A 14,904-nucleotide genomic window follows, 5' to 3' on the forward strand; every position below is an offset into this window, starting at 1 on the left:
CTTTGCACGTTTTCACTTAGAACTACTTGGAAATGCAGTTTAGTTACCAACAGCTGCTGAATCAAGGCCAGTTCTTGTAGGCTGGGCGACCTTTCCCTGCCGGTTGTCTCAGTTCACTTACACTTCCTATTTTCATGAAAATTCCCAAAGATTAAGTGTGGCTTGAGGGTCTGCCTTTCTATCTTGATGCTATTGCCGTAAGCAGACCTTCTAATTACGCCGCGTTTTTATCTGTGCTTTTTAGAGGTGGAAATATGTTGGTTTTCATTTATTTATGTTTTCCTCCAGCACTCGTAGCAGCCTTTATTCTCACTGTGCAATACCAAAAGCAGAAGTTAGTTAGTCAGCTTTTAAAAAGGGCGTAAGTAGCAGCATTGGTCAAGTGCTCAAGTGAGTCATCTGCAAAGGAGTGGACGTTAGTGGAAGTGGGACCTTGGTTGTTCCCATTTCTTTTTATCGCTGCTATTGAAACCTGCGCTGAGAGTGAAGTAAGGTCTGTCAGTATACAATATGAAGAGAGAAGCCCTGTGGCACGTTTAGGTGTTCAACATCATAACTGTCCTTTCTACTGAAAAAAAAAAGTAGGCATTTATAAATTGAAAAATGATAGATTGTTGGATTACTACCAACATCAGTGTATATGTTGCATCAAACAATAATACTATGGCAAGAGGTTGGTAATTATAGAACAGAAGGCTACCAGCAGTAAACGACACTGATATTATGTGCTGTGGATCATTAGCTTTTATAGCAGTGTAGAGACTGCACTATATCCAAGCTCCGCATTATTGCCAGCAGTACTGACTTGGTGTTTGTTAGTCTGTTTTCCTAATGAAACGTGTCTCATGCAAACATATTGGCCATCAGCCTCACTGCTCACTGCATTTGTTGGCCAACACCAAGCAAACTTGATAGCAGTGTAAGATACAAACAAATGTAAAATGCTGCGCCTATGAAGGCTGATATGCAGATGGAGCCCAGAGATCCAAGTGAGTGCTGTCACCAAGGGAAAACAGTTCTTACACAGCCAGAAATAGGTAACTGAATCTATAGTACAGAGTCCACTTTCCATAGTACACTTGTCAAAGACCATAAAGCTCTAAGTAGGTCTCTTTGCATAACTGACACATTGAACTTCACCCAAAAGGTGTGGGTTCTCTTTTTTTCCCCAAAGAGAGGCAGAATAAGGAAGCTGGAGCAGACCAAAGGAGTTATATTATAAACATGGGGTTAGACAAGGTAATGCAAGGTGAGATAAAAGACAGAATGAGGGCAACGTGGCACAAGGAGTGGGCAGGAAGAAGGATGTAAGGGGCTGATAGCAAAACTCCAATTGCCAGACTCAGGAAGAACCTACAACCATCAGCCATCCACTTGTGTTCGCACACATCCCTCAGAAAACATTGAGATGAAAAACTGGCTTTAAAAAAACAACATGTAATATGTGCCTGGTTGAATTAAACTGAAGGTTTAAGATCAACTGATTTAAACTGCAAGATTTTGGCAGGATTCGTGGATTCCTCCTTGTATCCCAGACTCCTGCTGTTGTTTTTATTGTTCCACCGAAGAGGATTGCTACACGATTTGCTCCAAGGACGTTGAACTGCCATGATTCGGGCTCTAAGAATATTTTCTACTGAATGCAGACGTACTGCAGATTAAATCTGTTACTTTGCTGCAGCCTGATGTCTTCATCACTAAGCAGTCTTCCAGGAAGTAATTTTTAGCAATGTCATCCATGTGGTCACGGATACACCCATGGGGCACAGTGAACCAAATAGCCAGTATCAACCAAAAAACTGCTTGAGACAGGCTGCTCAGCCAATTTCCATCAGCAGCCTACAAAAAAAGCCCCAACAATAGAACCAATTCTACTGGTTTTCTGCTAACTCCTATCAAAAGAAAGGCAGAACTATGCATAAAAACTCCACGGAACTGCTTCTTGAGATTATTTATGGGGAAGATGGGGGAGAATAAAGTTAGGGACAGAGGGCATACATCACAGAATGACAGGCTTCAATATTGCCACTGTTCATGGAACTACTCATTTTTAATTGCTACAGCGAAGTAATTTGGCCAAGGAGTCCTCGGCTATGGCAATTAAGAAAAACTGCACATCTTAGCACTTTTTTATCAGTCAATTAACATCTCTTTGCAAGGCAGAATAGATTTAATCTTCAGGATAGCACCACTGCTCTTAAGATGTGGTTTAAACCTATTGAACCAGGAAGACGGCTTCAGAAAGGGAAGGTAATACACGTTCACTGCTTCGTATCAGTTACTGTCTAAAACTGCCAACTTTCTATGTGGATAAAGCCTCTGCCCATTCCATATACGAGTTGCACGTTCCTGTTTGTTTTAAAAGTCGAGAAAGATGGAGCCGACTGCTTTTTGCATGTGTGGAAAGTCACTTTCAAGGCAATTAATGTTAAAGAACAAACTACATAAATAAACTCGTGCCACATTCTAACAGAGGCTAAGAAATCTAATATGCATCAAAGATTTTATTTGAATTAACTGGATTCAAATATTAAAATAAGTCTACATTAAATTACAATATTAAATATGTTTTAAATACAAGAAACTGAATGTTTTTAGTTCCTAAACACAAAGGGAACGAAAACAATTCAGAAGAATGCGATACAATTAATGACACCAGATGACAGAATGAGGACTCCACTATGTAAATCTGTGAGATGTCAAATCTCAGCAAGGTTTAATTTGAGATGGTGGCCTTCCCACTGATACACTAAATCCATATTGCATAAGCTTAGTAAAGTATCTCTCAGAAAATATTGCTGTTATAGTTCGCATTTATGCCATGCTCAAAACTCCTTTGGTTGTTCTTTTACAGAATGAAACACACCAGTATGCAAATCTGGGAAATAAACAGTATCTGGTAAGCAGTGCCACAAAAGGTATCTTCTTTATAGTTACAATTATCTAACAGATCTACAAGGTCTTTCATTCTTTAATTCAAATCCACTTACATATATACAATACGTAACAAAATACTCACAAAATCCTCAGTCTTTCAAGACAAAAAAAGCTATGCTTTCACAACATCAAGACCATAAAAGTCTTTTCTTTTTTAAAAAAGGTTTGTTTCTTAAAGTGGATCACGCTGTACAGTAGTTTCCCTGTAGGCGATTTTAAAGGCAAAACTAAATGTTGTGGCAAGCACATACATAGTGATAAAAACCAGCTGCCCTAAAATGAGGTAGGGCGTCTGACTCTATCTAATCCTTGCCACTCAACCCAGCAGAAATAGAAATAAAGTAATAATTATATCTTATCTAAATAACCCAACAACTCACTACACACACAGTTGTCCTCTTGGCACATAAAGGATCTCACTTCAAAACCTGATTTATCAAACCAGACTGAAGTTCATAATCATTTGAAAAGAAAAAAGTTACAAACAAACACAAGGTGGAGAGTTTTCATGAGGCGTAATTTCAAAAACTCAGTGTATTTCAACAACACCGCTTGTACATAAATGTTCGTCAATTAGGGGTCTTTAAAAAGTTACCCAAGTTTGTCACTGTAGCTAAAGAATGCAGCATATAGGGTCCTTATGGATGCAGCTAGAACAGAGAAATGGAAAACACAGACTTGCATCCTTCACAAACGTATGTCTTGCACAGGTAATTTTACCTTTCCGTCCAACTTCAATGACATTGTGAAGCAAAAACAGTAAAAATAAATTTTCAAGAACCAAAAAGAACAAACAAATATCTAAAAGAAACAAAAACGTGACATTTAAAACTAGTAAGGAGTCTTGAATAAGGATGATCGATGAACGTCATTTTGCTTCTCGTCCACAGCAGTGCATGCAGCTGGTTGAATAATACACGTCAACCTGAAATCTGCTAAAAATAAAGTCTTGAACAGCATAAGTATTTGTTGTCCTGAAGATATATTTGGATGATTTTGTTTCTTTTTGTGGTTGTTTGGTGGTTTTTTTTTGGATATGTATTTCCTCTTCGTTATGCAACGTAGTGGTACTGATTGGGGTTGTCTTTGTCTCTCTCCATATAGTCTCTGTCAATGAGAGATTCGATCCTCTTTTTCAAGTCTCCAGGCTTCAAGAAAAGACGAGATCAGTAGAACAGTTAATCATACGAATGCCAATCTATTTTATTTAAAACACCTCCACCAAAACAAACAAAAACCCCACAGATGAAAACAAAACAACAACAAATAGGACAGCTAAAAACTACATTAAGAAAATGAACCGTACTAGATAGGTAAACTGTATCCTTCTGATACCTTGGCTCATTCTGTTCACAGGCTCATTTTAATACTTAATCCTAGGATGGTTTGAAAAACAAAATCTGTTACCTTTACTGGAAATTTCAGTTGGTTATACAATTCAGAAACGAGGAGATTGTGACCGAGAGTCTTTCTCATCTTCATTATTCGTACAATGGCAGCATCAATCTGATACTGTCTGTCTTGAAATACTCTTTCAGTTGTGCTCACCTGTTCCTCGACCTAAAGAACAATACGAAACCACAAGTATCACCTTTTATTGCTATCATTTTATCCGTTGTGTTTCTGTAGTTTTATTGCCTGACTATGGGACAGATACATACATTACTGCTTGCTAAGAACTAAGTGATTCTGAAGCGTGCTGCTGAAGCAAGCCAAATATAAAATTAAAGATAATCTAAGTAAAGACAATCTAAATAAAGATCGTGTCACATTTTAAATCTGATAAACTACCTTCTAAGAACTCCCTTCATATTTTCAGAAGAACACGCAAGAATTTGACAGTCTAAATACTGTCTTCTGCACAAAACTGCTCAACTCTAATTTACTTTTTAATTTTCATGGACAAAGACCAAAAGGAAACAACTCAATACTAATTAAAACACATCAGCTTGTGTCCAGAACTGGGAACTGAGTAAAACAAGGATATCCACTACAAACGAGGGGACAACCCTGACCTTTTAACAGCCTTCTTACCCTCCTAATAAAGAAAAGTGACACAGTGACATTCGAGTCATGAGTTCAATGTAGTACCAGCTCTTCAGCCGTACCATGAAAACGTGTAAGACACATTGAAACATCTGCAAGACCACACCATCAGTTCAATATAATAGCATTTAATTTTGTAGGCAAAGGAAGGAATCTGAAATGTTTCAGTTTCAGTGAGATTTAGAATCAGTGAGTCATCCTCGCTACCAAAAAATTAAAGTACGTTTCCCTTCTAATTAAAGTACGTTTCCCTTCTATTAATACAAAAGCTATGAGAGGAAATGCAGAGATTCTGTCTCTCCACGTGGGACATGGATAAACAGTTAACCAGAATGAATGCAAAAATAAATACATACTGTTTCTTTCATCTGGATTTGATTGATCTTTATTCTAAACAACTTATGCTTGAAATCACCATTAAAGATGAATTTGTCTCCATCTTCTACATCCTTGCCCTTTGGGTTTTTAATTAGTACTCGTGCTTTCCCACAAGCTAAAGACTGCAAGGTTCTTCTTAATTCACTGTCCTCTGTGAACAAATTCAAAGTATAGGAGAAAAGAGAACAAAACATTAATGTGAAAAGTTTTGTGCAATTAAATTAGGTACAGAATGAAAAAAAATTACTGGTTTTTATATTAATGTGTTCTTCCAAGCCAAGTTGTGATTACATAACAGCTTACAGTCTTCAAGCTTGGCCTCACACGTCTCATAGGTAAGTGCTGAGAGTATGTACTGCGAGTGTGCACAGAGCTGCACAAGTTAAGAATACAGACCTGACAGGAACATAGGGATCACCTCAGCAAAGCTTCTATCTAGCAGCAGTATCAGAAGAAAAATATCTCAGCAACACAAGCCTGGTGTTATTGCCGCAACTTTGGCAGTAACAGGACATCAATAGAAAACTCAGCCGATGATGACAAGAAAATTAAACCACTCATTTTAGGTGATTTCATCGCTATTTCTAAACACTCGGATGCAAATATAAACACAAATGAAAAACAAAGAAGAAAACAGGAGTGAAGTCTCACCAAACATCTTTCTATTGGCTTAGAAGGTTCCGCTGACAACTATTATATTCATAAAACTTGTCCACAATGGGAAAGGAGTGGAAACAAGCGGGCAAAGGAAATTTTAGGAACTCAAAATCACCTTTCAGTCATGCAAGGAAAAGCAGGAAACTCATTTATCTCAGAGAGGCTTTCTCAATAACAAGAAAGGCAGGAAAAATAGGAATATATTTGGACAGTATGTCTCAAAGAAGCACAGCAACCAAAGAGCACGTAACCACTCTTTCTCTGGGTGACAGTTGATATATTTTCAAACTGTATCAGTCTATCAGCAGCAATCTCATATCTTCTAAAGAGACTGGGTATAATTTATCCTAACTCTGACTACAAAACACAAGTCCCTGCCCTGCCTAATTAATTCTGCATAGGTAGCATACTGTTGAGGTTCCTAATCCCCACACAAAAGATCTGGGGGCTCTGGCTATCAGGAGGTTGAATGTGAGCCAGCAGTGTGCTCTGCCAGCCCAAAGGGCCAACTGTGCCCTGAGGTGCATCAGGCCCAGCACTGCTGCCAGGTGAGGAAGGCTGTCCTGCTCTGCCCTGTGTGTGTGGCCTCACCTCCAGCACTGCGTGTAGGTGCCAAAATGCAAGGATATAACACTGTTAGAGTGTCCAAAGGATGGCTATGAAAGTGGGGGAAGGTCTGTAGGGAAAGGTGTGTGGGCACAGAACAGACTGACCAGGGCAGTGGGCATAGCGCCGTGCCGTCAGTGTTCAAGGAAACACCCACAGGCACAGGGTTTGTTTTTTGAGTGCTCCTGTGTGGGAAAGAAACTGAATCCTTGTGGGCCCCTTGCAACTTGGGCTGTTCTATGATTCTATGTTCTATATGGATAAAGACAAAGGGATACGAAGACAAATGGGATATCTTTGGGGTGGGTGGGGTCGTGTGTAAATGTGGTGACAGTCCATGTTTTGTCCCAGAACAGTGTAGACATTTGGTGTTAAATGGGACTTAAAGACACAACAGACAAAGTCCATAAAACAGGCAGAGACCAGTTTTCTGGTTATTTCAGTATCCTAGAGTTTAGAAACTCAGACACTCACCTACTTTAAGTACAGGCCATTTACAAAACAAACCTGTAAATCCAGCAATGTAGCTAACTGCATAAATGACTAAGAGTCTGAACAGTAGAATCACAGAAGATATCATTTTCACCTCTGTATAGCGCACACAGTAGATCACAACTGTTTGACTGATACGAGTTAACTGATGCTCTGTCCTGTGGCTGTGTTCTCCTGCCAAGTGCAGAGAGGAATGCAGATTGCTCAGCTTTACTGTGTGAAGTGCTTCCCCAAACAATTGAAAGTTTTGAGTCATACCTTCTTACTGGCTTCTGCCACACAAACTGATGTTCATATGGAGAGACTATCAGTATGACTCTCAAGTAGACCACAAAAATACTGATCTGAGTGGCTCCATCTCCTGCTGCAGTCAGCAAAGGAGCCGGGGATACATTGACTGAAAAGCGTGAGGAACCACTGTGAAAGTTCCAACAGGAGAAGGGAGATTACCAGAGTTACACAACAGATTTTTCTAACTCTGGAAAATCCCAAATGCTTTACACCTCACTCCTGTACATTATCCATGATGCCTCTAAGAGGCCCACAGGAACATATTAAATGAGCAGAATTTATGATCACACGGTGTTCTCAACTAAACATCAATGCATGTGCAAGAAACTGGGGGCTGACTTGATCTGAAGCTTGAGAACTACAGCTTTCAGGCCAGCCATTAATCTTAAACAGTTGACTCTGTTTCAGTTGAGAACAGCTGCATTATGTTATACGAATTGGATCAAAATACGTGGTAGTCGCACACAACAAAGCCAGTCTCTGCACATGTGGTTGAAGTTATTTCTCTCTCTCTGCAGATGTGTCTGTATTCAGCAACACTGGATGCTATTTGATCTCTTAATTGTTTGAGTGGGAGATCCCTTTGTAACTTTTAGAACTTTCGACCTTCCTAAGGAAGAAGCATCAAATTCTGTCAGATCAATATTCTTTTTCAGATTGTTAGAGACTAAGTTGAATAATAACAAGGGAATCCCCACTAGGAGCTTCCTTTCACTGTGAAAGCAGCCTTTTAATTCCTAGCTATTTTCCGTCTTCTAATCAATTATTCACCCAGGAGAATTTACCTCACAAGCCATGAAAACTTACTTAAGAGCTTGTTACGAGCTCTAACCAAGAACTTTTAAAAAAATCAAGTGTACAGTGACCACCATGCATATGCTTGCTCACCGTGCTTGCTCTTCCTCGATACACGAGCCTATTAGTTCTCTTCTTCCCACTGCATGCCTGACACCCTGCAGAATTACTCCATGAACTTAAAAACCAAGAACAAATACCAAAACTAAACTCCCAAACCACTGCTCTTGTCACCTACCATTCTTCTCACACCAATGCTCACTTCAGTTGTGAGAGACTAATTCGGCCTTTACACTGGAAAGTTCCTCTACAGCTTCCACATGAATGTCATCAAACGCTGCTGTCTGACAGTGATCTTTCTGTGCCCTTTACTGATGCTTCAACTTGTGATATTTTGTCTTATGACACTGGTATAGATCTGACCTCTTCTGCAGTAACTACCAGTGTGCAAAGACTGGTTAACACCTTGTAATAGAACACCAAATAAGAATCGCACAAAGCTTCCAGCACCCCCAAAGAAGGGCTAGCACATGTAAACACCAAAGTAAAGGAAGTAGCTGAACACAATACTTCAGAGTTGGGAGTTTCAGCATCCATCTGCATTTGCTTTAGAACAGAACAACACACATCTGGGTCAGAAGGTCCATCCAGACCAGTGTCTGGCCTTTGACAGGCCATAAGCTGACATGCATAGGAGAGCATGCAAGTGGAAAGCTAATGCAGGAACGTTCCATGCTTCCCTGCTTCTGTCCCTCTCCGACCCTACTGCTGAGTTTCAGTCATTTAGGACCAAGGGACTTCCTAAGACAGAGGTGGCTTCCATGCATTGAGAAACCTCCCAGTGCATTTCTCATCACTGAACCTTGTCCCTTGAATGCTGTAAGCTTCCTGTTTTTTTAACACACAGTGGTCAACAGTTTCACAGCTTATCACTGCTGGGCAAAATCCAGAGTACTGCTCAGCAAAAGGATCAGCCAAGTAGCAGAAGGCAGGAAGGGGGCAGTGTGAGACCAACTCCTGAGAGCACTTTTGGCCATAAGACTTTCATTTACAAGGAGGGAGACTGCTAAATGGGAATGGCAGAAGATCTGAATGCCATGTGTGGAAGAAAGACTTTACTTCAGCCCCCCTGGACTCGTGGGCAACCTGTGGGCCATGGACTGTCCTCATTACATTCTACACTACTTCCTCTTAAGAGATAGGCATAGCACTCAGTGCAATTACATGACATAAAATAGGCAGCTCCCAACAATCCATCAGTTCTAGCTGTCTGCCCTAATAACAGTTTATTGAAGTCCTTTCTATTGTGCTATAATGTAACGTGTTTTCATGCAGTGGATTTTAATCTGTTGCTGTAAGGCAGCAAGCACGTAAGCTCCAAGGTAAAGTAATACAAAGTGAGAATGCAGGATCTGGATCAGGCTTGTGTGAGCTTATGTTTGTTCTGTAAGCACTGTACTCTGACCTAATTAGTCTCTGGACTATTCCAGTGCTTATCATTCATGCTGGCACAAGTTTTTTTCAGCTACCTTAGTATTTATGGAATGAGTGACTAAGCAAGCTGAAGCTTCAAGTCTGAGAAGCTGGAGTACTTAGGCTGTGCTGCCTTTTGAAATGCATCCTTCCAAACCACAAGGATTCTTGACAATCCCTTCTTACAATGTTTTATTAAATATATTTACAGTATTTTAGGGTTTGTCTGTATTCAGATACTTCTTGTTGGACTGGGTGATCCTGTGGGTCTTTTCCAACCTCAGTGATTCTATGATTCTTCAGCAGCTGTTTCATTGGGTGGATCTTAGGGTTTGACAAGCAAAGGCTACAGGATATAACCTATTGGCTGATGCAGAGATTGAGTTCTCTTCAGTTTTCTATATTCCATCCATCTTCAGATTCACAGTGCAAGAGGAACAGCTACCATACATACTTGCTACCAGATGCTGCTTTTTTAACAAATCAGATCTATTGTAAACAGAGCACTCCAGCAACACTGGTGGAAAAGAGATGGTCATGCTCTCAGAACAGTTCAATTGAAATAATCTCTTGAATTGCCCCCAAATGGCAGCATTCCATAACAGATCATTTTCAGATTATAATATTTGAAAGTGTGCTAGAACAGAAATAATCCGTACATACAACAAGCCTTTATCACCACTCGCATTTTTACCTACAGGTCCATAATTGTCAGTCACTCGGTGAAGAAAACTTAAGAACCACAAAGTATTTTTCCTACCTATACCGGTGGCCATTTTAATTTCTTCAAAACTGAATTCATCTCCTTCATTAAACATAAGCAGAACTAACGTCTGAAAGAGCGACACTTGGAATTCTTTCTTTCCCTACAAAAAGAAAGGTCAAAGATTTAGAAGTCATTTTCAGACTGTCTTCTCTTGCATCTCCCACATGTGTTAAGTTAGAGAAGCTGTACATTCTTTATTTATAGATGTGCATTTTTGAATGCCATTCACACAGCAGAATCTGCTTGAATGCAGCATCAAGGAGACAGGATGTTTTTAAAACCTTTTCTGTTTATCTAACAGCAGTAGCATGGTACAAATCAGAACCTCATTAGAACGGCCCAGCATTTACTCCACACCATTTCATTTTAATTACAATATATGGAATTCTGGCTTTGCTACAACCGGTTGCAAATTTCTTTATACTTCAACCTCGTATCGTCAGTAGTAAAATGTTTGTTCCAGCTGGCTATGAAAAGGAAATAAAACTCTTCAGACAGATGTACACTCTTTTGTCAATTAACAACAAATCTTTCTATCCTAGTTGATACATAAGTGCCAAAATCCACTATTTACAGTGAGTTTATAAAATAACACTGTTGTTGTTTACTCTATTTCAACTAAGCCGCATTCATTTGCAAGGCAAGATATTCCATGAGAAGAAACAAAACCACATTAAGAAACAATGTGATTATTTAAGACTTAAATAATTAAACAAGCGTTTAAATTTTAACCAGTCATTACATCACTAATGCCCTTCACTCTCCTTTTGCAACAGTGAAGCATTCTAAAAATGTCACCAGTATTTCTACTATCAAAACAATCCTCTATTAAAAAATAAGATGCTGATCTCTACTTTTCTTCTTCATTACAACCCTCCTTACTTCAATAATATTGTCTGAATGACTACAAATAGGAGGTTTCACTCACATCTTCTAGCTAGGCGGTATTACGGTTTCATTAGAAAAAACCCACTTTCTGCTCAAAATAAAACTACTGAACAGTGATTGTTCCTCCACTAAACACGTTACTACCTTTATTAAAAATAAGAAATACTAAACACGACTGGATTCTGAATAACCAACTTTAATTTCACTCCAACAGGCTAAGCATTAAATAAGCAAACTTCTATTAACAAACTCACTTCTTTAAATTCCGCCTTCAGGACAGCATGCCCTAATGTGGTCTGCCACTGCAGCTTTCGACCGCTATGTTTTCCTAGGTAAAAGGTTTTAAATACCTCTTGAAGCTTAATCATCTGCAAAACAAACAGACAAAGTTCATTAGTGTTTTACCAGTGCAGTGAGGCTGGATGTTTTCATATATAATTTCTTCGGTTCTCCTCAACAATATTTCATACTATGCATTTTTTTTGTGCAAAAAAAGCTAAATTCAAAGGAACTAAACTTTGCTCTCAAACATGTTGGTGCTACTCTGCAAGAAATAAATTCTTTGCTCGAGCATAGCTTTTAACTTCTGTTTTTTTCTTAAATAAAAGTGAAATAGAAGAACCATAAAGACTTTTAAACCTCTAAAATATTATTCCTGTTCTGGACTTTGCTTCCAACTAAGCGGCCACCCAACAAAAAGCATACACCTCACACTTGTATACTGACTACTAACTTTCTTCCCTTAGTTTGTCCTACAGAGACTCAAGTCCAATTCCAATGTTTGAATTCCAAGTAACAGGTTTTTATTCCTCTGTTTTCATGATATGTTGTTCAGGCTGGACCCTTCCAAAGTAGAGTGCTACTGAGGAATCACACAATGGCTTTTGATGGAAAGTACCTCACAGCTCACCCAGCCACATTCTCTGCCATAGGCAGGGCTGCCCCTCACCAGTTCAGCTGCCCAGGGCCCCATCCAAACTGGCCTTGAGCGCCTCCAGGGATGGGGCACCACAGCTTCTCTGGGCAGCTGTGCCAGCGCCTCACCACCCTCTGAGTAAAGAATTTCTGCCTAACATCTAATCTAAAACTCCCTTCTTTTAGTTTAAAGCCATTCCCCCTTGTCCTATCATTATCAGGCCAAGTAAAACATTGTTCCTCCCTCATGCTCATAAGCTGCCTTCAAGTACTGAAAGGCAACAGTGAGGTCTCCCCAGAGCTTTCTCTACTCGGAGCTAAGCAAGCCCAGCTCCTTCAACCCGTCTTCACAAGAGAAGTGTTCCAGCCCTCTGATCACCTTCATGGTCCTTCACTCCAGGAAAGCATGGCACAGAGGCAAATGCACAAAAGCTTCTACTGTTCTGAATAGAAGAGGACCACTGTCACCAGCCCTGATTTCCTAGGTGTTTGCTGCACTTCAGATCAAGTACCACAGGGAACAGTACTCCAAATATACACAGCTACAGATACCTACAGATACAAGCACTGCAGAATATGTCAGCTTTGAAGCAATCCTTTCTTTCCCCCAGACACACCATTTATACACGGGCTAGTTTTATGAGACACATTATAGACAGGAAGGATCTTAAGGGGGGGGGGGGGGGAGGGAGATCATGCAGTAATGTATTGGCGGGATCAGTATTCACAACCATTGTAGCTAGACTGGCTAATTACTCTGAACTGTTTTAAACTGCTCAAATGCAATGTTAATTAGGACACTTATTTTTCCTTTGATACTAACTTAAGATTAGTATTATTAAGAAGTTAAAAAAAATAAAAATCAAGTGAAGCAATCACATGAAAAAAAAAATCCCAGAGCAGATTTTATTTATGTTTTAAACTTGTACTTTTTAATCTTTGAAATGAGAAAAAGAAGTTAAAGTCTTCCAGAAATACATTAAATTAAGGGCATTAATTCATCCTGTGATACTGATTGTGATAGTACTACATAAACCACACTTAGAAAGAACATTCAAAAACTAACCTCTGAATTCAAGTGAACTTCCATAGGCGTATAAGTTGGCCAATATCCCATCGTTAATATATTTACTGTCAGGTCTATATTTCCTGGGTCACTTTGGTTCTGCATATACTAAAATACAAGAGACAAAACAAATCATTCAGGTCTACTGTTTGCATGATAAATCAGAAAAAAATATATGCTTGACTTAAATCAGAAATCTAATCTTTGGAGAATAATGATGAATTCCTACAGGTCACATCCTTCATTAGACATAATACAAGGTATCACACACGCACAGAAGAGAAAGCAAAACAAAAGCTTTCAACCAGAAGCCAGGACAAAAATTTTGAGGACTTTGAGATCTCTGTGAGACGACACATTTTCTTATATTTTTCAGTATAATCTTATATATTTCAGTATAAGATCATTCCTCAACAGGCCATAAAGTCTGGGACAGAAAAATCACTATAGTATTTTAGTAGTGGAGCAGCTGCTCCAAGTCAGGCCTCTATCCCAGTACTCAGTCTACAGCAAGGCCCCTAAAAGGTGCCCAAGAGAAGCACAACAACAGGGCAAACATGCACATTTTCTTGCAGCATATTTCCTCAGTCACCAACCGTTTTGAAGTACAGTGCCTGAGATACATTTGGTTTCTATGCATTGTAACAACCTTTAGGGAGTCTCTCTGGCATAGGTCATTCACAAAGAGAAGCGATAGTTTACAGAATTAAGGAATATGGACTTTAAAGGATGTCAGCAAACTAAATTACTGTGTGGCATTTAGACTTCAATTTTCTTAAAAAGACATCACATAAATCTGTAAAAAAGGTTATCTCTGAATTGATAAAGAATAAATAAATTCTGCTCTATAAATAGATTTATGAGAACTCTATGACTACGATCAGGGCCCTTCACAAAAGCTGTTTACTTTCATGCTAGCTTAATTCAAGGTTTAACACTGCCAAGTGCTTCCCCATCGCTGTTCAAAATTTAGCACATAAACACAATCTGAAGGTACCTGCTTAAACTGAACCATGACATCTTTTGACAGTTCCATGTCCTTGAACATGCCCTCCAGTTTGCTGGTAAAAGCAGCCCCACATTCTGTCACACAAATTAAAGCAAAGATCCCACAATTACAAACAAGCACAGAACAATTTATGAAGGTCTAACCAGAGACGGTTGTGCCAGATTTGCCAGGGTTTGGAGCACCCGCAACTAAGTACGTATTCTGCTCCTATGCAGGCAGATTAAATGAACCAGTCACGTCTCTGAGAGGTCAATACAATAGTTTTCACTGAGCACAATGCTCAGATATTACTTAAGATCTGGCTTGTCACTGTTTAAAGCATGAGATAATGAGGATTCCAAACTACATTCCAAAAAGTAATAAACAGTTAACACAGCCTACCATGTTTAAGCTTTGACAACATGGACTTCTCAGCATCTACAGATGCACTTTTTCCAACCAGCAGTCTTTTGGCCAAATCTTTCTTATAGAATGCCTCAAATACATCTTTACCTGCATGGAAATTGAAACAAAAATAAAGCCATACATTCTATTTGCACCATCACAATTCAGGTTTGTGACACAAGCCTTAACTCATCACACACT

The 14,904-nt window shown here is 39.3% G+C and overlaps 1 protein-coding gene across 1 annotated transcript in view; it reads right to left on the reverse strand.

The window, feature by feature from the left end:
* Positions 1 to 2,487: 2,487 nt before the first annotated feature.
* CUL4A (cullin 4A) overlaps positions 2,488 to 14,904 on the reverse strand; it is a 33,104-nt gene continuing 20,687 nt past the window's right edge. The window contains exons 13-20 of the mRNA XM_072335093.1: positions 14,701 to 14,811; positions 14,308 to 14,393; positions 13,311 to 13,418; positions 11,584 to 11,697; positions 10,436 to 10,541; positions 5,340 to 5,512; positions 4,345 to 4,497; positions 2,488 to 4,085 (exon numbers count right to left, since the gene is read on the reverse strand). Of these exons, the coding sequence (XP_072191194.1) occupies positions 3,990 to 4,085; positions 4,345 to 4,497; positions 5,340 to 5,512; positions 10,436 to 10,541; positions 11,584 to 11,697; positions 13,311 to 13,418; positions 14,308 to 14,393; positions 14,701 to 14,811 (947 nt within the window). The 3' untranslated portion in view covers positions 2,488 to 3,989. The remainder of the gene's footprint in view (positions 4,086 to 4,344; positions 4,498 to 5,339; positions 5,513 to 10,435; positions 10,542 to 11,583; positions 11,698 to 13,310; positions 13,419 to 14,307; positions 14,394 to 14,700; positions 14,812 to 14,904) is intronic.

The sequence above is a fragment of the Excalfactoria chinensis genome, chromosome 1 (genome assembly GCF_039878825.1).
Source record: "Excalfactoria chinensis isolate bCotChi1 chromosome 1, bCotChi1.hap2, whole genome shotgun sequence".
Lineage (NCBI taxonomy): Eukaryota > Metazoa > Chordata > Aves > Galliformes > Phasianidae > Excalfactoria > Excalfactoria chinensis.